This window comes from Accipiter gentilis, chromosome 5 (assembly GCF_929443795.1).
Source record: "Accipiter gentilis chromosome 5, bAccGen1.1, whole genome shotgun sequence".
In the NCBI taxonomy this organism is placed as follows: domain Eukaryota; kingdom Metazoa; phylum Chordata; class Aves; order Accipitriformes; family Accipitridae; genus Astur; species Astur gentilis.
This window is the reverse complement of record NC_064884.1, coordinates 30,217,619-30,243,397: the sequence shown is the minus strand read 5'-3', so window position 1 is coordinate 30,243,397 and position 25,779 is coordinate 30,217,619. Positions and strand designations below refer to the sequence as shown.

Here is a 25,779-nt window from a genome sequence, read left to right as displayed (position 1 = left end):
TTCTAATTACCAGATTCCTGCCTTAATTGCAATTACCTGGACACCCAGGCAGGGTGAACTTTTGGAAAAGAATGTAATTAGTGCAGAAGAAACCTCGCTGCCAACTGCTTGTCTGGATATCTACACTAAGCAGAACCTTGATAAGTTCACATCTCTACAGTCAAGCTATCAATCCATTGAGATGCTGCCCAAATGTTGTGCAAGTCTGTTGCAATGTGTATGATTATTGTATGGTCTTAGACCCAGTGTGACGTTGAAGACAGCTATTGGCTTTTCTGTTCCCACCTGAATTTAGGGAGGGAGAGGGACTGCTATGAGAGAAATGTCTTCGGTTTTCATAGGTGCTCACCAATACAGAGTTCATCAGATGCAGAATTTGTTTAAATAAATGGCAGCAGTAAATTGTGGTCTGAGATAAATGAGGTGCATGCAGAGTAATTTAATTCAAGTAAAAATAAACAAATTAGATCATTTCTTTCCAATAATGTTTGCAGTGAGCCATTCTTTGCATACAACTACAAAAGCAAAATGTTGCCGGTCCAGGAGAAATCATGCAAAACCACACTTTTGAGCAGAGGTGGAGCCATAGTGAAGGTAGTTGTGAATGCAAGTTGTACCATATCCTGATCATAAGCTGAAATCAGTTGGCTTAGGGGCCTCTGGAAAGGTTTGCTGCATCAGGCTTTTATTGTCAGCTCCCTTGTGTTGACTCACAGGAAAATTAAATGTAATTGATGAAAAATAAGGGAAAAGAAATTAAAGACTTACTACAAAAAATTACTGAAAACCATCTTTCTGTAATTGCATACTTTCAGTAATTCAGCTTTGAAATAATGTTGCTGATGAGGAAATAGAAACCTCTGTGATAAAAAAAATTTTGTACTGGGGCTTGAGTGCTTTGTGGGGCTTTGTTTCTTTCCTTGAACCCTCTTAATAAAGAAAACCAAAACAGAGAAATATTGTGATTGATCCCTGTGAGGTCAGGGATGGACAGACTTTGTCTCCATGGTGGTAGCCAGTTATAGCGTACCGGTGTCACTTAATTGATGGACTGAAAATAAGAGAAGCTTTCAGATAAGTGCCTTCTCTTTGTATAGAGAGAGTTATAAAACTGCTTTGTTCTTTCAAAAACACAGTTAAGAGCACTTCAAATGAGCTGCTCAAATGCTAGGCTTCCCGAGCTCACTTAATGGTGAAAGGGTTGTGGTGGTGTAAAACTTTTCCAGTTGCTTTGAAATAATGCAGGGGTAGAGGAGATGGAGGAGGTGGGCTGATGAAGCCTTCGTGAATAGTTAACTGGTTTAAATTCAATTACTGGGTTGTTCAAGTCATTAACAAGTACATCAATATGGGTTTTATTAACAAAAGTTTTCCTGTCACATATGGTGTGGTTGGCAGCAAGAACTTATTCTCAGCCAGCCTGATTGCATAGACAAACGGTGTTCAATCAGATCACAGGGGTTGTTGCCCATCCCTGACTTTTGCCAAAATAGAAGTGAGAGTACTAAAGGCTTCAGGAGGTAATTCACGAGATTCAAGGTCAGCAAGCTTGATGGACTCAATAATGGGGGTTTTACATAGCTTTTAAATAGTGAGTTTGTGAGGAAAAGGTGCTTTAAAAGGTTTGGCTATCACAGTGTTTTCATTACCATTTTTTCTCTCTGCTCCCTGTTTAAATTTGGCTGTTCTCAGTCTTACTGATGATACTCTTCTCCCCCTCCCCCCCCCCCAACATTTATTGTTGGAGAAAGTCACATTAGAAAGGTTTTGGTGGGGTTTTTTTTTTTTTCTTTCTCTCTGTTTTATCCAGAATATAGATTTATATGCCTCTTGTGCTGGAAAATAATACACACATATTAGTATTGGGCAGAATATTGGAGAGAGAGAGTGATACTTGTGCATACAGGCAATCAAAAGTTTCAGAGACAAGTTACAATTTTCAGGTGCTGATTTTGAAACACTATGAAGAAGTCCCTTCTTTTCAGGCTTCTTGAACTCTTGGAAAATTAAGAGTATTTTTACAGGATCTCAATCACTATTAATTTTGAGGTGCCTTGGCAAGAGACATGATAACAAACATATTTTGAACGTTGGATAAGCAGTTTTTCCCTGTCCTTTGAAAATGGTTAGGGAAGGGAAACCTAGATGTATTAAAAGCATAATATAAGAAGAAGATAATTTGTCACAGTAGGATTTCTTCCATTTTTTAATTTTCCTGGTCTTATGACCATAGCACCAAAAGAGTTGCATGTGTCGATATAGCCACCCTCCCTAGTTGTTACAACTAACCTGAATTCGCTAAATGAGAGAGCTCAGTGACCACTAGCCATGGCTTCTGAAGACTAGCATCAGCCGAGTTGTTAACATGGCCTTGCCTGGTTGCTTCATGCAGGAAAGCAGAGACCTTCTTAAGAGTTACTTTTAGCATTCTTGTATTATTTTTTTTTAATTTGCATGTTTGCTGGGAATAAGGGGCATAATTCTTTTTTCCCCTCCATCTTTCACTAGGAACAAGCACAGGGTATCTTTTGTTTTCTTCAGTGTTCATATTTTTATGCCCTTACTGTATCTCCTTCTGTACTACTAAATATACTTCCTCGTACTTTTCTTTCCAAAAAAGCACGTAGTGCATTTCATTGTTGAGGACCACTGGGAAAAAAAAGGAAATTTGTGGCTGCTTTAATATATGCCTGGCAATGGGTCGATGGAAAAGCAGTACTTGTAACTGGTAATTTTGCTGTTCCCTGTAAAGGTAAATTAAGGCACAGATTCCAAAAAGTAAAAGTGGATCAGGATACTCTTTTACTTCTTAGATACAGTAGGTCCTAATATTTCTGGTTAGAGTCATGATGCATATAATATTAAAAGTGCTAAGATGGACCAAAATCTTGCTTGGAATCAAATAGTGGATCCCTTCAGCTTCCCAGTTGCTCAGAGTGAGTGAAAGGCCATCTCTCTGAGGATGGATGGGGACTGTTTGTCCTAGGATCTAGAGTCACAGAATCGTTTGGGTTGGAAGGGACCTTAAAGATCATCTAGTTCCGACCCCCCTGCTATTGGAGGGGAACACCTTCCACTAGACCAGGTTGTTCAAAGCCCCATCCAACCTCACTAAGAACACTTCCAGGGATGGGACATCCACATCGTCTCCGGGCAACCTGTTCCAGTGTCTCACCACCTTCATAGTAAAGAACTTCTTCCTTTCATCTAATCTAAATCTACCCTCTTTTAGTTTAAAGCCATTACCCCTTATCCTGTCAAGGATGATTGCTAGTTCTGCACCTAGGCTAGAATACATCTCTTAACATATGTATCTGTGTGCTGCTAAAGTGAACAGAGTAGACATTATGATTTGCACTTTGCTTCCTTTTGTTTCGAATTCAAAGGCCATCCCTAATTGATGGAGGTTTCCTTTATGATGCACTTATTTTCAAATCCATCATGCAGTGCTTGTGCTGCCCCTTGCCTTCGTGGATGCGCTGGTCTTTGACCCAGAACTGGTAAATGAACCCTGCAGGGAAATCATTAGAGAATTGGAACGGTTGCGGTGGAGGGACCAAGGGTCAAACCATTACCTCCCTGTAGGACCGTCAACTTAAATTGGACTTCTTGCTTTTCGGAAGCAGGTCAAGTGTCAGGGACGGCTGAAGTGGTCAGGTACAAACTGATACAGATCATGGACACAGTTTGGGGTTTTCAGCTTAAAAAATTAAGGCTAGGCAGGATGGATTTAGTCTAATGACGCCTTCTCTGTTTCTGTCCTCTTTTCTCCCTTTAAAAAGCAAAATTAAAATCCTGAGAAGTGAATGGGAGCCAACACTCTGACATTAACGTGCTATTTGTGATCTTCTGGCACATTCATAATTTTTAGAGTAGTTGGTTCAACCTTTTTAGTCTTTCCTTGCAGTTTTCTTTGATTGAAAAATAACAAATGATATTTTGTAACAAGAAAATAGCTCCATAATTCTTATGAGAAATATACCTCATGGTCTTTTTTTCCCTTCCTCAACTGTTCCTTGCATAATTTTTTCACACTCTTAAAAAATGTAAAATGACCTTTTTCAGACTGTATAAAATAAATATTTCCTGCTTCTAGAGGAAAAACTCCACAGTGGTGCATCTATGCCAATGAAATATACTACTGAATATGAGAAGGTATTTGATGATTTAATTTAGAAATCTGAAGCCCCTGAAACATTTTATCATATTTTATATAATTCCAAGTGTGTAAGCATGTGAAATAAGTTTAAGATATCAAAAAGCCATAGGTCTCATGCTACAGAAATATGACCACAAACACTGAAGAACAAAACAGATTGTACTAAAAAAAAAAAAAAACCAGAAGAAAAAAAGAGATGAGTCCGTGAAACCTGAAGTTGTTTTCACTACAACTTCGAAGTGCTGCAGAGACCCCTTTAGAAACATCCTTCTCCTCAGCTCCATCCACGACCGTTCGTAGCACACAGCACCTAGTAGATTTACGTCGCTTTCTGACTTGTGTAATGAATTCTTCCCTTCTGAAATAATTAACGAGATGCAAGAATTAATACAAGTGCATGTTTGAGTGAGTGGGCTGAAACCCAGCTCTTCTTTTGGAATCTGTAGCAGAGGAGTATTTCTATAGAGTAAATGTGTTTTGATCAGGGAAGATAAATTAATTGCAACATGTCTGATAGGTAAATGTTTTTAAAATACTAATAAGAAAGAAACAGGTAAGTATTTCTTTGACTGGGGTATCCTACTCTCAGAAATACCCGTACTTGAGATCCACAAGTCAAGAAGACATGGAGATATCAGAAGTCAACATGAAACTATTCACCATCTCCAGCTGCAGAGGGACAGATCACGCGAGGAGAACTGTGCTAGATCGCAGATGGCCTACTTCATGGCTTGCGATTCACAAAGCAGGCTGTCCTTCCCAGTTTGGTTCTCTTATATCTTGCTCTGTGGGTAAGGAGGAATAAAAATGTTAAGTTTTGTGCATTTATCCTTTGAATATAGTTTATTATGGGCCTTTTTTTCCCTCCACGCGCCCACCCTGGTTTACACATTCTTTTTCTGGAGGGTTCTTGTAATTATGATGACTTGTTGGTAAGAAGGAAGAGAGAAAATCTGACCGAGTAAGAGATAAATTGTATTTTATCAGGCAAAAATTCCCTTTCTGCGGGGTGTCCAGTGGGTTTGCGTGCCACCTGTGGCAAGGACGCCATCTTTTGAGGCTGCGCAGCCCTGAACGCGCTGGCAGCTGGCAGCAGATAACCTGCTCGTTTGTGGATGAGGCTCTCGGGCCCCGCTGTGCGGAGCTCCTCACTGCCGGCAGCGCTGAGGGTCTCTGCCCCGCAGCTGGACGTGCAGGTGCGCGGCGGCAGGTTGGCAGGGTTGGCAAAGGGGCCACCTGCCGAGATGGCGCCAGTGCCGGTGCTGGAGGCCCAAAGCAAGATGGTGGGGAGTCGGGGAAACTCGGCACAGGGAAGAGGCTAGAAACAGAGAAGTATCTCCATTTCTGTGCTTCCAGAGGGGATTACAACCTGCCCCATGCCCTGATGGCACCTTGCCTACTGAGAGAGGGAGACCGAGGAACTGACCAGCTGGAAACTGTTATCCTTTACTCCAGCTCCTTCCACTTCCAGCAGCTCTTTCCTCTCAAGCAGGCTGAAGCCGAGGGGCACACCATCACTGGTGTGCAGAAAACAAGCGGCTTCCCTAGCACCTTTGGTGTTGTGTCTGGTAGAGGCCAGCTTAACAGGGTCAGCAGTTTGGAGAACGGCTCCGTGCGTACCGGCTGGTGGAAGGGAGAGGCTGCTGTCCTCCTCTCGGGCTGGGCTGTGTTGAGGAGGCCCGCACAGCACGGCCCCCGGCCTGCTGCCTGAAGAGCAAGGCCAGCCTGAGCACGGAGGCAAAAGGGAGTGGGCTGGCAGCCTCTAAAAGCTAAATAGGGAGATTTTTCATTCACAAGGGCTGTTCCAGCAACTCCTGATGTTGATAATGATGAATGGTGTGTAATGAAGGGCTGCGCAGCTGAGAGAAACAGTTCTTTGAACATGGTTTTTCCGCTGTAGCGCATCAGGACTAACAACCTGACTTCCTTTGATAGCAGGTGATGGGATAGGAAGCAAACTGGAAGGAAAATGATTTTCCCGAGCTTCTCACAGAAAGCATACAAGGCACCAGGGCCTTTGCCTGTCAGTCATGCAATCTGCTTTAAAAGGTGAGAATTCGAGATAGCACAGATTATAGCAACGATAATGTTGGTCACATTTTAGCCCACTAGAAAGATAGACAAAACCATTTAATCTACCAGTACATTAGTGTTCAGTACAGCTCACAGGAGGGAGCAGTGGTTTGGGTTTTTTTGGCAGGTGAGTAATTATGTTCTCCACTACCTCTCTCAAGTTGGAAGGGATGGTGACCAAGCAGTGTTCTTCCCACTGCTGGGCATCCCCTGGTATCCCCTGTACAACATAAGGCTTGTTATTTTACTTAATTTTAATTTAATGGTGGTGTTTCCAAGGTCATGAACTTTGAGCTTTCTTCACATCTTCACATATTTTTATTCCAGAGTAATAAATAGAAAATAAAAATACTCTAGAGATAGCATTGCTGATCTCTACATTTCCCCTAATATTCTTAAAAACACTACATAGGCAACTTGACATCAATATACACTACATGATAGTATTAATTATTTAAACTGCATCTGGTTTTACACAGAGCTCACTTTTCACTCACTTTTGTAGGTATGACTATAGATAGATAGGTGGGTATGTGTATGGAGAGGTAAGGTGTTTTCACTTGGCTGTTTGTTAACTTCTGACAGGAGATGAAGAACCAGCAATTGAGATCTTAAGAACTTTACCCTCCCTTCTTGGCATATTTGTACCCCTAGTGTTACTGGTACTGCTTTCTCTCCGTTCAAAATTCAGTAACAAAAGTAAGTTAACACTAAATGTCATTTTATAATTGCAATAATGATCACACAGCTGTGCTTTCCTAGTTGTATAATGCATGTCAGGATCAGTTTAGGAGCTCAGCCTCATTTCCTGCCCAGATGTAATCCTGGTGACCATTATTACAGTAGGAAGGCTCCCCTCGTTCATTATGACCACAGCCTGACGGAGGCCGGCGCAGTGTAACGGAAGGCAACATAGAAGGATGTTGCAGCTCTGGGTTAGTTGCCTGTAAGCTTTTGGCTGGTGCAGGAAACGTGCGTGGGTGCTTATGGACAGGGAGGCTACAGACAGCACAAGCTGCTCATGTGCATGTGCCCCTGTGTGCATAAAAAATAATAATAAAAAATAACTTAAGTGTGCCTGTCTTTCTTAAGAAATGTTGTCTTTATTTATGAGCATGTGAAATTCTGAGGAGGAGCTCTTACACTTAAATGAACCTGTGAGCAGCCCATAGAAAAGCAAGTGCCTGCAGCGCTAATAATGAGAACTGACAAGGCGATCCTGCTGTGTTTATTTATGACCTTCTGCCTTTGTTAGCTCTTGTGAGAAATTCCTCTCTAACCATAACAATATTGCTAGAGCTTGGCACTGCGCTGAGGAATCCTACGGCGCCCTGAGGCCGCTCACTGGCACGGGTACAGCTTGCAACAGATTGGCATGGTTGTTGAAATTTTCATATGTTTTTCCCTTTATTTATTTCTTTACTTAATTCATAAGGCTGTTTGTTCCTTTGGTATGTTTGTTTGTTCTGACAAGCACCCTTCAGAAGTATTTTCGGACTTTTCGAAGATTCCAACTTACTGATTTGCTTTTTTTTTTCCTCTTTTTTGGTGGTCTGTCTAATGAGTAACTCAAAGGATGAAATGCGCTTTGGTTTGATAGTTCCATTAGGTAGATCTTAGAAGTTGTGAGATAGGTAGGGTTTTTCTTAAAGAAAGAAAACGGTGTATAAAGACTGGCCTTATTTGTAGTATTCAGTGTAACTGCAAACGGGAGACTGGGACAAGTGGTCAGGCAACATTGCAGCAAAGCAACAACGACCTTACAAGCCATGCAGCAAAACTTTCATCAGGTTAAGAACCATATTTTTCTCGAGCTGTAGCTCTTGCAAACCATGCCTTGACACAGGTGGCTGTTTTCCCATCTTTTCTACCACACACATTGCTCAGAAGACCTCTCGGCCCTGCTCCCTAAGATGTGTTATGTAGCTCAGACACAGATTTGAAGGCTGAAGAATTAGCAATAGGTAGGACTGCACCTGAAGGTCTGTCAGGGCTGAAGTCTCTCTTTGCTTCATCTTGCAAGGACCAGGATGCAGCCATTGACAAGCACTGCAGTTCCTCAGGCTGCTGCATGTGACATGGGGTTTCCACGGGGGAACAGCACCAGCAAGAGAGGACGGCAAAGGATCACTGCCTTACAAGATCCTGGCAGACCCTCTTTCAAAGAAGTTTCCAGCTGGAGCCCTTTTTTTTCCAACCTCTGTCACGTTACCTGATGTTTTTTCACACCATGTATGAACACACTCGAAATTCAGTGCAACTAGAATAGACATCAGTGGGGAAAAAAGTTCTCTTTTACTCTGCTTCCAAATGTTTCATACAAGTGGCTTCCAAACGCAGTCTCTGTGGGCTGTGGTACTGCAGTGGTGCTTGCTGGAGGGAGCCACAGCAGGGACGTAGCTTGGCAAGTGTTGGGGAAGGACAGTTGGCACCTCGGGGGAAGGGCTGGGTAGAGCGCCATCATACAGGAGGGCAGACGGGAGCGCCCTGCTCAGGAAGGCACCACTAAATGTCTACCTGTTGTGGTCCATGGAGCAGCAGCCGCATTTTTGCTGATCACAACTCCTGTATGCTAAACATCCTACCCGTGCTTTTTTAGAATTTTTTCAGAGCATTTTTATTAGCGTAACATTGAATTGGTAGTTCTGTGTAATACCAACCTCCTCCCTTCAAGTCAAGGAAAAATTTGGAGGAACAAGGTACTGAAAGCTTTATCTAAAAGATCTCAGGACTCCCTGTCTTCTCTATGATAAGAAAAAGCTGCCACTTTGAAGCACGGTCAGGCACTCAAAAACTCACAAAAAGCTGCCTTTCGCAATTTGCCATGGATCTCTTTCCTTTCTATGATATATTAATTAAAGAACAATAGTAACTGGTATATTGCTTTTTCTGTAGATTGCCTAGTCTACATGGTTTAACACTTCCATAGTGATTCTGCTACATTTCTCCTCATTTGTTGGTTTTCTGGAGCATACCTAAAATTATGAACCTGTTGGATAAATATTATCTTAATGCACTCAACGATCAGGACAACCGTGTCATTATCTTAGCCTCAAGATACCTCTTCCCACCCCAAAAGCAAAGTTTGTAAGCTGTGGCTGGGACAGCATGCTTAGCAGTAGGCAGGGGAGGGTATTGGCCTTTCAGAATCTTTTCTTAAAAGCTTAATTGAAGCACTACAAGTTATCCTTCCTACTAGGGTAATCAAGACGTTATTTCAAAAGAAATCTGAGGCAGAGACACTTTTCTAGGATTTCAAAAGCCTTTTGAACTTTATATAGAGGTTTGTGAAGTGTGAGTTCTACACAAGTCTGTTAAAGTCGTATCATCTCAAAATACCGCATTCCCTTGCCGCTCAATTATTTTGCACAATAGCGTGCCCAACCAGCACTGAATTACTGTGAGGAGATGTGAATTCCAGAACTTGGGGTGGTGAGGGAGTCTGGTTCTAGCTGGCATGTGTGAGAAACAATCTGAAAGTTTATTTTCTGCTTTATTGCCATCTTAGATTTCATTTCCCAACCTTTTCCCAGGTTACTGGAAAATGAAGAGGTGGGAAGGGTTGAGTGAACAGTTCTTGAAGTGTAATTGTTTGGTTTTGCTGCTGTGGCTCATAAACCTCAGAAAGGAGTAAGCAGTTTGTGTGCGTGGTGGGGGGTGTGGAGCAAAGCAGTCAGAGTAGAGTGATCACAGCCCCGTTCGTTTGTGCTTTACTGGTTGTCAGACTACGTGCCACTGGGGTCACGTTGGGCTCAGGAAAAGGAAAGAGAAACAAAGAGGGAGGAGGATGAGAGATTCTTGCGTGATGCTGAGAGAATGAGACTGGAGTGGCAAATTAAGCTGAATTTACTGCAGTAAACACTATGACACTCATTTCTGCCTGATACCCTAATATAACACTGCATATGCAGTTTGTTCCAGTTTTGTTAAATACGAATTAATTAATTAATTAATATTGTTCTCTGAGGCAAGTCACCTTATTCAGTTCCTTAAAAAGGAAGCCTTTCTAACATTTATTGCTCTTTTTTGGTGTATATGTTTTTCTGCTCCTTTCAGCTTCTGATTCAAGAGGAAGTGATGGGAAGTTACTGGCACACCTGCGTTTTTGAAGTTTAAGATGTATCTGTGGCTTATTTACCATCTCATTGAATTGTGGTATTTGGTTACAGGGTGTTGTGGGAGAGAGAAGAAAGAGACACGGTATGATGCATGCACAAGACCTAAACTAATGAAGAACTATGTTTTGTAGATCCTTATTCCCACACTAAGCTGATGGGACATCCTTTTTATCAAACCGTAACTCTACAAAGGGTATTAATATGCAAAAAAAAAAAAAAAAAAAAAGGCAAGTGCTGTAGATTAAGAGCTTTTAAACCTTGAGCATACAGGTGTATAGGTTCATCAGTTGTTTAATCCCTTTATCGTGGTCCACACATAGGTAGCCTACAGCTATCGGAACAATTCACTTGTTATCAACTTGCCTAATTTACTGTGGGATTAAAAGACGTGCTTTCAGTGATCAGTGGGCAATTGATTGTTGGACCAACACTTTTTCTGTTCTCTCAGTCGCAGTCTCCAAATCAGATAGTATCGTAGGTCAAAACTTTTTAACAGCATGGCTAATGCCTTCTGAATGCCATGTGGGATAGTCTGAGAAGCACATGTGGAAAGATGTTGATTTATAATTGCAAAACAGATGTGTTGTGACTCAGGCTATGTCTGTAGTAGTAAACAGTAAGGTACATTAGGCTGTGTGAGGTTGTGTGGTCATGTTAAAAGAGGTTCTGCTATGTGAGCTACCCTGCATAGACCTATTGAGAATCTGCACTGCCATCACCTGTGGGCATACTGCAGGATAGACATGTTGTGAATTTTACCACATTTCCTGTTATGGTATTCTGAAGTGGTGTTTGCTCCTTTTTACTCGAGCCACACCTGCAAAATCGCAGGTTTTTGAAGATGTAGTCTCAAGGTAGATGGCCTATGTCCAACTCCATGTGCTGCAATTTTCTAGAAGTATGGTAGCCAGAGTAAATGGAAAAGGAGTAAGCAGTAATTTCTAACGTGTATTGCTGCTGTTTCTGCTAAAATTTTACATCTCTTTCAGATCTACTCACCCATATGTTCTTTTGGTAATGTCTCATTCTTTCTCATGTTTTTGCTCAAATCCATGTTTGTCTTTCTTGTGATTCAGTACTCCCCTCCTTGCTTACTCGGTCTGATTTCTTTCTACATCAGCTGTGAAAGTAGAACAAGTAGGTAATGGGAGGGGGAATAGCAGGCACATGGTGTTTTCCTTGTGGCTTTGTGATGCTGGGTTCAACATGGCCAGGAGCACAGCTAGGAAAGCAGGCTGGGTTGGCAGGCAGGGAAGTAGCCCAGTGGCTCTTCAAAGTCAAAGCTTGCTGCAGAGAGGGAGAAGGGTAGTGATGCCCAAAATAACAAGCTCCAGAGAGCCTGAAAGTTTCTGGATAAGTGCATGTTTTCCTTCAGTCAGCTTTGTCTCTGTTTTATCCTGCCAGTTTAGTCTGTCGTCTCCCTGGGGAGGTAGCTGTAGGCTACATGATCTAGAAAATGGTTGTAATCCAAAGAGATACAAAAGAAGGAAGTTGTAATGTCTCACCTCATTGTTCTTTGTATGAAAAAAACCTTAAGTTTAACAGAAGGGTTTTCATGTTTGGGGATGGTTAAGATTGGCACTGAGGAAACTATCGATGGGAAATAGTGTAAGTACGACTAAATTTTAGTAGGTTGCCATTATGCAAACACAACTTTTCTTTCTTCTTCATAGGGGCAATTTGTTGTGGTTTTCATTGATTTGGTTGTTTTAAATGTTGATGATTTATTGATGATAAGTATCTGATGCTGTAGCTACAAGAGTTGTTGGCTGAGAATTTTTCTTTGCTACAATACTGAAGAAACAAATGGCTCCTAAGGGTTTGTTGCTTTTTGTTTTTAGATTTTATTTCCAGAAATTCTACGTGCTAAGCATTCTGCTTCAGAGATAAACAGTGAAGTTCATATCTTGAGAGATGCTGTGTTACTGTTTTTCTGTTTTGGAGATTTACTGTTTATTTTTTATATTAAAAAGTATTGTTGTCAGACAAGCTGTGTGTCTTACCTGTTTACAGTCCTTGTTAGACTTTGTCAATTTGTTTTGATAGCACATGGGTCATTAGTATTTATTGTTTCATACACGGGGGTTGATGTTTGTAAACTAGTGATTTTTTTTATGCCATTAGGAGATTTCTTGATGCAGCTGGAGACCTCAGGAGCCCCCTTCCCGTTAACTGTCAGGAAGCTGCAGACCCGGTAATGAGTGGCACTCAGTACAGGCAGGGAGGTGTGCAGTTGTCTGGGCTTTTGTCTGGTGCCTCAAAGCTACGGTGTCAGTTTTGGATTTCTAATTGCCCTAAATTGTTTTTGCTGTAAACCTCTTGTCTGGACAAGCAAATAAGATCCCATCATGGATCAGTGTAGGCACAGAAGTGTGACTATATCCATCATAGCAATGTCTTCTCATCCTCTGTCATGACAGATACAGGCATATCATGTTCTGTTCTTGGACACCTGTATCCACAGGTCAACAATTTTTATTTTTAGTTAAGGTTGTCTTACAAACGCGGATCCTTTCGTTGTTAAACAAATGTAGTGAGAAATTATTCTTTCTTTAAATGAACTGGGAATTGAATGCTACAGTAGGGTGCCATATTCAGCAGAACAAAATCGTATTCCTCTTTAGGGTGGCAGTCCTGCCTAGGGCAGCCAGGAAGGCCGGTTGCATCTCCTGACCCTCGCAGGCTGTGCTGTCTCAGTGGTGTTCACTGTCCATGAAAGCACAAGCCTGCAGGCATGTGTGCAAGGAAGGAGGTGTGCCTTCAGCCACAGCCTTTCCTGCGCAGTCTGTGTAGTCCTAACAGCTCAGGTCCTTAATGAGATCTGAGCCAGTGACACTCTGCACCAACTCATCATGTACACTTTGGTGTTCATATTGTAGGACCAAGAGTTACCTAAAAAAGGAGAAGGCAGAGGGGGGGAAGGTATGACTATTTGTTTGGTTCTGACTTTGCAGCGAGTCCACTTCAGGTCCCTTATATTTGACAGATGAAACATTCCCTTTAATTGAGTGTTTGGAGAAAAACCCAAGTCAGTTAAAGTCAGCAGCAAAATTCATACCAGCTTTAGTGAACCTGTTTAAAAAACAAAAAAGCAAACCTTCCTTTGCTTTTCCCCCCCTCTCAGCAGGTATTTACTTATTAGGACTAACACTTCTCTTAGAAAGAATGTTTTCTGTGCTCTTTTCATCAGGGGGATTAAGAACTGTCCAAAACAGTAATTTGCTTAGCGATTAGGTAGTAAGCTGTGACTTGAGTCTGTTTTTCCAAGTTGGCTTTTTGTAGATAATTTCTGAAATACTGATGTAATTCCAGGATCCCATAGGTTGAAAAGACGGCAGGCAGAGCACTGGCAGTGCATTGTGTGCTTACGCTTTTTCTTGGTCGCTTGAGTGACTATAGGGCTTTTGGGAACAAGATTTTGCATCCTCAGGGACTTCCCTGTATAACTTCTCAGAGAAAGTATTTGATACTGATGGGAGTCCTTGCAACACAGTTCAGTAACTTGAGATATTTTGGGAAGCATGCGAGTTCTGCAGAATGAAGGGAATGTGTTTCCCCAGCAAGTGGTGCTTTGTCACTAAATTTAGTGGAAGAAGCTAGTGGTCTTATCATACACTGAGAATTTCCTTCATCTAGGGTGTTGCATGAATAGTTTACCAGATAGAGGTTAAAGTTAAAAATTTGGTTAAAAACTCTAAAATATCTAGTAAGTGGAATAAAGCAAGACTGACAAGTACCACGACTAACTAAAAAGTACTTCTACCCAACTATTGTCAAAGTTTGGGTTTGTCTTGCAAGTAAGTTTTTAGTATGAAACAAATCCTTCTTAAAACAGCATGTTTTGAGGTAGAATTGTGCCCATCAATAAAAATTGAGCTTTTTCTTCAAGGAGGTGTTTGAAATGGAAGTGATCTTGTCTACTTTTCCTTCCTCAAATGTTGAATTAACAGGATTCAGAGAATGAACCTTGTTTTCTGTCCCCAAATTAATTTCAGTAACGGGTGTAAAAGGCACTTTTGGCAAAAAATGTAACAGCAGCCTTGCAGGCTCCTGTTAAAGAAGAATTTTTTAGGGATGTGCATTAGGTATGTTTGGTGTGCTTAGTTGAGGGTCGCAATGTAGCTGGCATGGAAGGAAGACACCCATGTAGGGGGTCGCAGCCTTTGAAAATGGAAGGATTTTCCTTGTGGTCCCAATCGTTGCTGTGCCAATGTGTTTTACTGGTTGCACAGGCGATGGGAGGCTGTTAGCTCACTCACTGCTCGACAATGTGACCAGCAGGGCCTTTGGAAGACTTCTTGAAACATGCTATTATAGGCTGCTTTGTGATGAAAAGAGGTCTTACAAATATCTTGAAATTTAAATAGAGCTATTGTGGGTTTTCCCTTTGTGTGCGTATGTGTGTTTGTCAGCCAAATAATTTGTTCAAAGTTAATCTCAATTACAGAGCATATTGTTCATAATCCCCCATGGCTCCAAAACAATAGCAGAGTGTATGTCTGCTTGAATATATATTTACATACTTACATGTAAAATATGTTTGTGTGTATATATAATTTTACTTCTAAAGCGGTGATACGTGTTAAGGAGATGGATATTTCATGCAGGATCCTGCCTTTTGAGCAGCACCATCCTCCACCCTAATAAAAATACTGCAGGAAGGCCTGAATGAAGTGAACAGGGCTTTGATCCTGCAGCCAGTCGGTTGCTGCAGTTCCCTATGCGTAGCACTGGGATTCGTGCTAGCAAAACGGATGGTAGGGTAGACTCTGGGATTTTCAGCTTCTTGGAGACCGGGAGGTTTTGTGTGTGTTTAATTTTAATATCTACAGAATACCTCTGCTTTTCTTCTACTCCCTGAGTATAAAGGAACCGATAGGCAGTAGTTGGGAAGTTTAAATAAATCCCGGGTTGTATATGCTCTGCACAATCCCTGCAAGAGAGTCCCTAACTACAGTACATGTCAGTGAACATAGGGTGTTATTTAGCGGCATAGGAGCTCAGTTAGGAAGGTGCTCCACACTTTCCCTTTTTACTGATGTCAGAGAAGGCGTTCATCAATTTTTAGCTGTAAGTATTTAGCAAGGGATCCCTTTAGTAAAATCTTGGCTTATATCTACTGAGACACTCTTGAGCAAAACCAGCAACTGCGTGAAGTGTTTGTGGTGTAAATTTTTGCTCCATGGTTAATGCTCTAATCCTGTCATACTCCCGTGTGTAAAATTGTTGTGGTGTTACTGAGTTGCTGTAGTTTCCTTTTTGCTCTTTATGGGAGCTAGGTGTATTCCTTGAGTAAGTTAATGTTATTATATTATATATGGGTGTTTGTATTTTTTTTTCTTTGTGCTCTCTTTGTAAGTAACTTTGGGTTTCCTGGCTCTATATAAGCAGTTTACTTATTTCTATCCCTTGCTGGCTGCATTGCAATAGTAAATTGGTGTGCTGTTTAAAGAGTGGCTCTCCTGTCAGTCTGATAAGATCATACCACCAGGAAGGCATAACATTATAATCGTAAGCACAATGTGATGCTGTTCATTTTAGTTCTTGTACTTGTCAGAGGGACAAGAATAAAGGTTGTGCATGGGTGGAAGGTGAGGCTAGAAGTGAAGATAGCTGGAGATAAAACACTTTGCTAAAAGAGATAAATCCTGCACAGGGACATTTCAGTTTGTAATCAAGGTATTATCTGGAAATGAACTTTGAAAGCTGGCTGGGATGTCCTGAATAATACAGGATGTAAAGCTGACACAGAGAATACTGAACTGTGATAGGGATTTGTGACGGGGGGAACAATTAATTTGTACTTCATTTTTTCTTAGATTTGGTGCCACATTTGAAAATATAGTCATACCAATACCATAGACAAGAATAATAAGATTACTCTACAAGAAACAGATCTACAAAAACCAAGACATTTCTGGTAATTCTAGACTTGCTACATTTTACTGGAAGAAACGAGTGCTTTCCAGAAAAAGCCTCTGAAAAGAGGCAAAATTTAAGGCATGCCTTAGGGTACGGGGACTTCAGCCCCTTAAAAGCATCCCAGCAATTACCTAACCTGCCAACTTTCCAACAAGATAAATGGAAGCACTGTAGCTTGAAGGTGCCTTGGTTTGAATGAGATGCAGTAAGTAAGGTCTCTCTGTTCTTTACAGGCATCATAGATCTGATAGTACTTATAAAAGAAGAATAGAGTTGGTGCCCTGCTGACTAAATTGTCCTCTAGAGGAGTATTAGTTACAGAGCTTCTTTGTTAACTAGGCTGTATGCTCAAACCACTGTGAATTTCTCTTATTAGTAGGCTTTTTAATAGCTTTACATATGGATATGCTAAGTAAATGCAAGTATAGCCATGTAATTTACGTATATAATGTGTACATGTACAGTATTTTATATATAAATAAATGTTTGTGATGTGGAAATTGCACATGACTTCATTACTGTTCTGTTAAGCCGAGGTAAAAGCAAGCATTAAAATACTGATAATAGGAGAACTGTAAGTCGACTTCTGCTCTTTCTGTCCAGGTGCTTCACATAAAGTCTTTCTTCTCCTTCTCTTTAATTTCCCAATTAGCTTTTGTGGATAACAGAGGTGTTTCTAAAGCCTTTGTGTGCTGGAAGTTTCCCAGTTGCTTGCCTACTCAGGCTTTCTACCTTAGAAGACTAGGTGAGGCCACAAAGCCTATGTTAAACAAAAAAAAATACAAAGTAATGATCTGCAAACCACCCTGCGCAGAACAGCTGATAGTTCTCATTTTAGCCTGCTGTAACACAAGGTAAAGGTTGTGTAGCACAGCCCAGGCATCTAGATAGGCAACAGCCTTTCGTGCATCCTGAGAGCAACCTCATTATCAGCTTTCTTGATGGGTCTGATGAATGAATGCTACCGTAGCATCCTCGGCAGATGAGTCGATTGCAAAGTTCCCCAGCCCGGGAAGGAAATGCCAGTGCTTACACCGAGTGCACATGGGGAGTGCAAGGCACTGCGGGTGTGCTGAGCCTGCCTGGCTGCTCCCTCTGCATGTACCTGGGGGAGGGTGGCGTGGATTTGCTCTTTAAATAGACTGGCATCATGCAAGCTTTCCTCTTTCCTGTTTTTGTGAAGGAGTTGCATCAGGTTGGTAGGAAATCCCTGGAAGGCAGGCAGTTGAGGAAATGCGTGGGACTCGTCAGTCACTCCACCCCCATGGGAGGCTGGAGAAGTCAGATGTAACCTGATGGGAAAAGTGAACTTCATTCCTGTCCCCAAGTTCTTCCCCATACGCACGCTCAGCAAGCTAGGGAGATGCTGTGGGGAGTGGTCAGATTTTGCTTTGGTCTCTGAACAGCAGATAATTTCATCACAGGCAGTGCAAACTGCTTCATGGTTTTTCATTATTTTGACGTGTTTGTTTTTCAAGTACTTTGTGGCTTGCTGAAACAAATGAAAGCTTTAATCCACACACCCTTTTTTAAATCTTTGTTACTCTAAACAGAAAACCCTGTGTTTTCTATGTCTTCTATCAGTCGGGTGCCTGTCTGGTTTTTTACGCGGAATTTGTATTCCCTTAGAATAGGCTCTATTCTGCTACATTCGGCTTTCAGGAGTTTATTATATGCTTTTCAGCAGCATTTGTTTTATCAGCACTTCCTGCAGCATTTGTTACACATCATGACAGCAGCGATTTGATTCCATTTAGAAGAATAACATATTATATATGGAAAAGCAGTAATTGCTTACCTGTTTGCCAAATACATTCTACTGTGAAAAATCTCTAGCATTGCTCTATACAGTATCAAACGGTGTTATTTCTTGTTTACATTTTCTACAGTTAGTATTTTTGAAAAAGAAACAATGAAAATAGTTTATTGCCCATTTCACAATCAAATTTCCATTTGTAGGGATTTGGAATTCTACTCTTGAATGAATGCAGACTCCACACATAGATTGAAGTTTCAAACTTAATTTTTGCTTTTCGCATGCCTAATGAAATACACATACAATTTTGTGCTTGTCAGACAAAGCAAAATTAACCTGTGGTAAGAGTTGTGCCTGAAGTATTCATGGAAATTCATTGGAAATAAGGTCTGCAAGGTGTCCGGCAGAGAGCTAAGTCAGGTGGGTTGTATTTACTGCCTTTACACACTAGGAGGAATAACATGTAGCATTCTAGGGGGCTTCTAATGAATGTTATTGGTGTTTAAACTGTTAATCCTACACTTTCCATGCCTTGGAAGACTGACTCTGTCTGTTAGGAGAGACTGGCTGTGAGCTTCCCTCATAACAGAGGTAGTCAGCATTGGGCAGGACCCTCACTCTGAGTACACCACTTTGCATTTCATCCAAGTTCTGTAACTTCTAAAAATAATTATAATTTTTGTTATGAAAAGTAGGCAGTAGTAAGGCTTTGCTGCCTAAGCAAAGCTCAGGCAGAGCCCAGTTCTTTTTGTGCTACTCAGATGACAGGTCCTGTTGTGTACAGTGCAACCACTTGCGTGAGCCAGACAAGTGAAGTCAGTATCAGCCAAAGTAAAACGCATTGTCATTCCAGTTATTGGAAGCCTCAAAGGTCAATAATGACCTGTTTTATATGTGAGGTAGCTCTCTGCCTCTTGTTTTTGCCTTAATTCGCTAATAAAATGGTAATGTGCTCCTTACCTTGTGCCTTGCCAATAGTCATGGAAGCACAGCTATCTTTGCGCTTTTCAGTTTGTATGAGATTTTTCTGTGATGCTTAGGAATTAACATTTTTGCTGACAGTTAAGGGGCATGCACTCGCTTTGTCACAGCATTCTTAGTCTTTCATACCTGATTTTACAATGATTTAAAAAAACAAATTACTCCCACAGATCCAAAGACCAGTATAACTCCGTGTTACATCTTTAGGGAATATGGCCAGATATTTGTAGTTAGAATTCAGATGTGCTTTGACCTATGGAGGTAATTTCTCATTGAAACTGTAGCAGTTATGAACTGAAGTGAAGCAACTGTTTAGCAGTGTATTGAAATGAAATTGAAGAGAAACTGAGAGTTGTACACTGGTATCTGATGGAAATAGAGAAGTAGCCTTCCTTGCTCCTAGGTGGCCAGCGGGTCCTGTGCTGCTGCTGAGGGTAGGGCTTCTTCTGTCTCTTCTGCAAGGTGAAGGAGCTGCATGCGAGTGTTAGAAGGACTGCCTATTTTACACCCTTCTTCTCTCGTTTTGGTGATGGTTTAAAGAGTGAAGTATATAAGCTATGATCGTAACGGTAGCAAACCCCAAAATGAATACTTTGTGAAAATGAAACTGATGTATCATTTTCATTAGTTTTAGTATGCTCAGGCAGAATTTCTGGGATTAATTTTGAAAGCTTAATCCAGATGGAAAAGGTTAAATTCAATGTTGAGTGAATTTGGTTCCAATTCATTTGTTGCCCTTGCTTGTTCTTTTCATCAAAAGAATTAGAGACTAAGCAGAGAATTGTACATACTATCCTCGTTTTCTGCCATCATTTAAGTACATGAACCAACCTTAAAGACAACCTCTCAGTTATCTGCTGCAATAAGTAAACAAATGGACCTCGTCACCATGCCAACTCTTGAGTCCTGTGGCCTGAATATTAGTTCATACGACTACTTAAGTTCTTTTTTCCTTTTTCCTCAGGATTTATCTGGATCCATTGATGACTTGCCGACTGGAACCGAAGCCACCCTGAGCTCGGCTGTTAGCGCATCAGGCTCTACAAGCAGCCAAGGGGAGCAGAGCAACCCTGCACAGTCTCCGTTCTCCCCTCATGCTTCTCCACATCTCTCTGGCATCCCTGGGGGCCCATCACCTTCCCCTGTAGGCTCTCCTGTTGGAAGCAACCAGTCGAGATCTGGTCCCATTTCTCCAGCAAGTATTCCAGGTAAGTTTGTTCCAACAAACAAAATTAACCCGATAGACAGGTTTATTAAATAAATAAATAAATAATTCTGTATTCCAAATGCATTTATTTTCTGAGAATCCTGCATTTTCAGGGCCTTTTTCTGAAAAAAAAAATGCATAGTTAAAGCAGGGGTAAATTCCACCTAAACTTCAGCTGCCAAGCTGTCGGAATGCTCAAACACAATGTGTTTGAGAAGTGTCTTTATCAACGACCAATGCGAATATCTGATCGTAATTTTTGTTTGGTTTGTGTGTCATCTATCCGTCACATATTTTTCTCTATTATTTCCAGGGTCCCTTTTTTTGTTTTGCTGTGTGTTTTTCTTGGTTTTGGCTCTTGGACTTGTATGGTGGTTTCAGACACACAGGATGAGTCAGAGATTTTCCAACCCTGTATTGTGATACTGTATGAGCTATTTCTTAATATTTGCAAAGGTCAACAAGTTACTAGGAATCCAGCCCCACCGGTAATAACTGAAATGCCGGTGGCATGCTTGCCACTTGCACTCTTGTGCCACATAGAGTATGACACGCAGTCATTCATGTACATTTAGAAATTTCTGGAAATCTGTTGAGATACTCAGAAGAAAAAAAAAGGCATGCATTAATTCCAGTTCTTACCTTGTCCCCACCCATCTGGCATGTCACTTGCAGGGGGTCAGGCAGCAATGTGTTTCAGATTAATTTATTCTCTTTCTGACGCTCAAGTTTTTGATTGTTTTCTGACATTTTGAGTACTAGGGGAATTCCTAAGAGTAGGAGAGTGCTGACATTACCCCAGGGACAATACCAGTTGCTGACAAAACCCCCCAAAAATCAGCATGGAGCTCAGTTAAAAGAAACAAAAGCAGTGATGCCTTTTCATTAAATGTGCTGTAAACCAAATGCAGGTTAAAATTCAGTGAGAAGTGTGTGTTTCAGTATTCAATACAAAGGTATCTGTGTAAAATGTATGTGTCTGTTTGTATGCAGAGGTTAAATTAGACGAGCAAAGGGGAGTAAGCTCAGTGCACGCAGGCATGGTGTGTGCTAAATGTGGCCTAAGCACGTTGAGTCCAGTGCTGCTATGTGTCCTGCAGTTAAGTCTTCCCTCTCCAGCCGCTCTGATCAGCAGCACGTGCTCAGGAGGGGCAGGAATAGTGGGGACAGCAGTAGGACTGGAGTATTTGCATTATGTGCAGTATGCTAGCTTTGTATTCACAGCTATTTCCCAGTACGTGGTGCAGAAGCCTGTCCCCATTGTTGAGTGAAGCCAGATAGTCCACTTAGCTGGAAGGGTAACATTTCCCACAGTCAGATTCAGGCAACTAAATGGATTGGCATTTTAGCAATCTGATTGCTGAATAGGGAAAAAACATTGTGACTTTGAAAATAGCTTTATTGTAGGGATGATAGATGAGGATGGGGTGTGTAGGGGAAAGTAATAACTTTTATGAAACCAATTGATTCCTGCAGGGTAAAAATAGAAGGGATGTGGGCCCAAAGGTCAGGGTCAGAGTTGCTTCATCACTTCAGCTGAGCCCAAAGCTCATTTTTGTGACTGACCTAGTGAAAAGTATTGTCTCTTCATACAAACCATGCCACCATTTTGCATGGTGGTTTTCTGGTCTGGTGCAGTAACACAAAAGCAACTCTTCCTCGGGAAGGATTTTTATGAATGGCGCTAAATCAAAATTGCCCACCGCTGTTTCCCCGGCATGGGCGGGCTCCTGGTCTCTGCAGCTCTTTTGCTAAAGGTGAACTCCCAGGTGTGAGCGGATGCAGCGCTCTCCAGAGGGGAGCCAGGCAGCTGTGGTAGCGTTGCTGCTGTTGCTGCTGCTGTGTTTCTCAAGCTCCAAAATGACACGAGCAAGGCTGCTATTTAAAACCCCGTGACTAGTGGGATGCTGCCGGGTGCTGGGGCTTTCAAGCCTTATGAATTAGGCTGTGCTTTCATCTAAGTGTATTCCCACCATTGTGCTTCATTACTAGGACTTTGGTAGCTTTTTTCATCAGCCATATTCATGAGACCCTATGAAAAAGTAACACAGAGCTTGTTTGCATTTCTGTGGCTGTTTGCAGCATTGAGGTTGTGGCTGGTTTTAAACATAGATTATGTAGTACAGCATCTCGCCTTTAATAATTTTGTTCGCTGCTATTTTCCTCTCTGTTCTCACCCTACCCTTGTTTGTTCTGACCTCATTCCTCTCCTATTACCTCCTGCGATGTTGTGCCACAGCTTCTCCATGTGACATAGATTGGCTCTTTCAATCATTCTCTCTCCAGCAAGTCATTGTAAAATGAGCAGCTGTTGTGTTGCTGATAGCTATGGCTAGGGAAAGCCAAAATGTTGCAGGGGGTTCTTGGTGGGAAGGCTGTTAAAATAAAGGTGTTGCTTTCCCAGGGTTTACTGGAAGAGAAGCATCCTTTTCCTAGTGCCTCCTTCCTTGCAACAAAATTGAAGACTAATTTAACATCAAAAGGGCAGACAAACAAACAGCCCCCTATTAAACCTCCCAAATGGCTGATTCTCTTCCACTGCCTGTTTAAGCTGCCTCCCCACCCCACTGCAAGCCTGCCGCCCTGCATTGCTTTCTGCTGCACACCGCGAATTTCGCGGGAATGGACTGGCACAGGCAGCACTGACATTGGCACGTCCCTAGCTCAGTGGGCATTTCCTTCCTGTGCTCTCTGAAATGCTGGACGGGTATTTTGTGTGGTAAGTGGCACACACATATACAGCCTTTGTTTCCATTCACATTACTGGAGTAGACCAGGGAGATTAACCCTTAAGAGCATAAAAAGCAACTTTGAGGGTTTTGTTCAGAAAGATGGTTTTCTCTCATAATGGTAACACTTCTTGTTCAGACACACATTCATTACAGGACTGAAATCCTACTCTTTTATGATTTTTAGGGATTCAAAATGGCATTCTGATTTCCTGTTAAGTAGATCGTTATTCTGCTTTGCCAGAAATCCTGATCTCTTTATTTTGTAGCCATCTCCATAATTAGCGTACGTGTTCTTCCAAAGAATGAGATGTGATGCCCTGTACTGCTTTGGGTCTTGAACTGTGCCTGATTCAACCCTAAACCATTAGTGGAAGCTGACGCAGCACATCATCAAAATGCACTGCTGTTGCCAGAAGATTTAGTGGCTGTTAATTTCACTTTTCTCTTTTTTTTTTTTCTTTCCCTCTTGCTCCAACCATTCCAGTTTACTAACAAAGCAAAAATGTAAATAAGCTAAACTCCCCTTTCTCCCTCCCCATCCCCAATTTTGATCTCGGTGGCCAAAGGCTTTTGTCAGCTCTTTCTCCCTTGCGGTGTAAGCAGCAAAAATTTTTAATATTAAGAGTTCTGTGTAAGATTGCTGATAGGCCAGGAATCCCTTAACCCATGATGGACAAGCAGATTTTGTATAAGTTAATAGATTCTATTATTTTTAAACCTCTGCAGCAATTTTTATCTGTATAGAAGAGAAGGGTACACTATGCTAATAATGAATAGCAAATGCTGTCTTTAGAAATGCATAAAAGCATTTTTTTTTCACATAGATCAGTATTTTGACTTGTGCTTTTAATACGTTACATTTACTTTCTGAACAAACAAGCTTATTTTCACTCTGGTAAGCATCAACTGCATTGTTGTTTTTATTACAATTGTATTGATGTCTTCTTTCACCAAGGAGCTTGGATACAGCTGGACTTATAATTTTCAGGAAGAAATCCCTGTGTGGATAGTCTCACTTTGGAATGTTCTTGCCAGTCATCTTAATTTATGCTAACCAGTGGTCAGCACCCTCCTCTGATTAAAAAGACCCAGATTTTTAATTCCGATAATTATATGAGTCAATGTATGTGTTCCATTCAGTGATCAGCTCTACTCTCTGCAAACCTGGAGGTCTTCCACTCCTGTATTGATCAGCTAGCTAGCTTGAAATCCAGGACCCGTCAGAATTACAGCTAGCACTCCAGGCAAAAAAGAAGCAAGAGGGGAATGGGATGCCCAGAGAGAGCTGTAACAGGAAATCTTGCCTTGGTGTGCATGTTAGTCAATGTGTGGATAGTCTAGAGTGACTAAAATGCTGAGAGAAGAAAAAAATGAGCACTAGTCTACCATAGTCCAAAAGGACTTTTTAGTGCAAAAATCTGAATAGGAGTGATGCTTTCTTTCATGCCTTATAAAAGGAGAAGCCCAAAAGTTGAACTGTTTCCAGAAGTGGCTGCAGTAAGACAAACGAATCACACAGATCTTGTTTTAAACAAGAATTTGGAAAAACCTTTTGCTGGGGATTGAGCTATTCCACATGCTTACTCCATTGACCACCACTACTGGTATGTTATACAGCATGGACTCTTTTCATTGAGGGAGAGAAGACTACCATATGAAAGTGAATTTGTAGTACTCTATTTTTTGTTGAAGTTTTACAGATACCCTAAAATAGTTGCAAAACAAGGAAGGGGATTATATCCTTGTAAAATAGATACGATCCCCCCATCTAGAAAGATTATTTTAACACATCTATCAATATTTTCCCCTTGGCTTCTGTGGAGGCAAAAATCTTGCAACAGCTTGTTGCAAGGAAGATGCATGCTGTTCATTGGCATCCAGACCAGAAAAAACAAAACACAAGATGCCATTGACGTAGCTATGTTCTTAATCACTGCTAGTGCACAAAACATGTATTCAGCAGTTTTGCAAATCTAGAATGCTTACAAATGAAATATGTGAATGTTTCACATAGCAGTAGTTTAAAACCCTTTCTTTTGAAGGGTTTGAACAACATTCAGAGTTTTTCTGTCTTTTGAAAAGAGGAGAAATAAGCAAATTGTAAGGCGCTCTAGCTCGAGGCATTGTTTCTAGCCGATGGAGCATCTAACCTGTGATACCTATTAGAATTCAGCCCAGGTCACAACTGATGAATAATCTGTTGTCTCAAGGCTTTGTGAAATAACTAAATAGTCTCAAGCTAGTTTCTTGAGGAGAGCCCATGCTACAAAACGCACTATCAAAACTGCTATCATACTTGCAGTCTGGCCAGAGAGATCAGGGAGGTGTCCTTCTCTGCAGAGGTAGTCTTCCTAGAACAGGTGCAGGAGGTGAAGTGAGACTGAGACATGCTGTTCAAGTTCCTCCTGTTGGGTTTTCCTGACAGCAGAGGGTTTCATATTCCAGTACCATCAACCTGCTGGTTTTCATCAGCCCCAAGTTAAGCATCAGATAGAAAAACAATAAATCACCAAAACCAGCATGGCCTGGGTGGTTATTTTCTGGGGTAGTTTTGGGGTTTTAGTTTTAAGTGTTTTCAGTTGCTTAATATCTGGTTTATCAACATTTATATTTCTCTGTCACACATTGCAGTTTCAGTTTTTAATTGCAGTGTAAGACAGTGACGAACATTTCTGCCCCATGGACTGAACATCCTGCAGGGTCTGGGGAGCATGGCACTGAGGGTCATTGAGGACCCTACAAAGGCTTTATGTAAACCTCCCCCAGATGGCCAGATCTGTAGCACTTACATCCCATAGCTGTGCTCTGCCCCATGCCTGGTTTATCCTCTT

General features: G+C 41.4%; 1 protein-coding gene across 5 annotated transcripts in view; it reads left to right on the top strand.

Moving 5' to 3' along the window:
- The window catches only part of ARID1B (AT-rich interaction domain 1B), a 337,362-nt gene that overhangs the window by 214,688 nt on the left and 96,895 nt on the right, over positions 1 to 25,779 (top strand). For all 5 annotated transcript variants that reach the window (XM_049801069.1, XM_049801067.1, XM_049801065.1 and 2 more), the window contains exon 5: positions 19,974 to 20,217. In XM_049801069.1, coding sequence (XP_049657026.1) covers positions 19,974 to 20,217 — 244 coding nt within the window. The remainder of the gene's footprint in view (positions 1 to 19,973; positions 20,218 to 25,779) is intronic.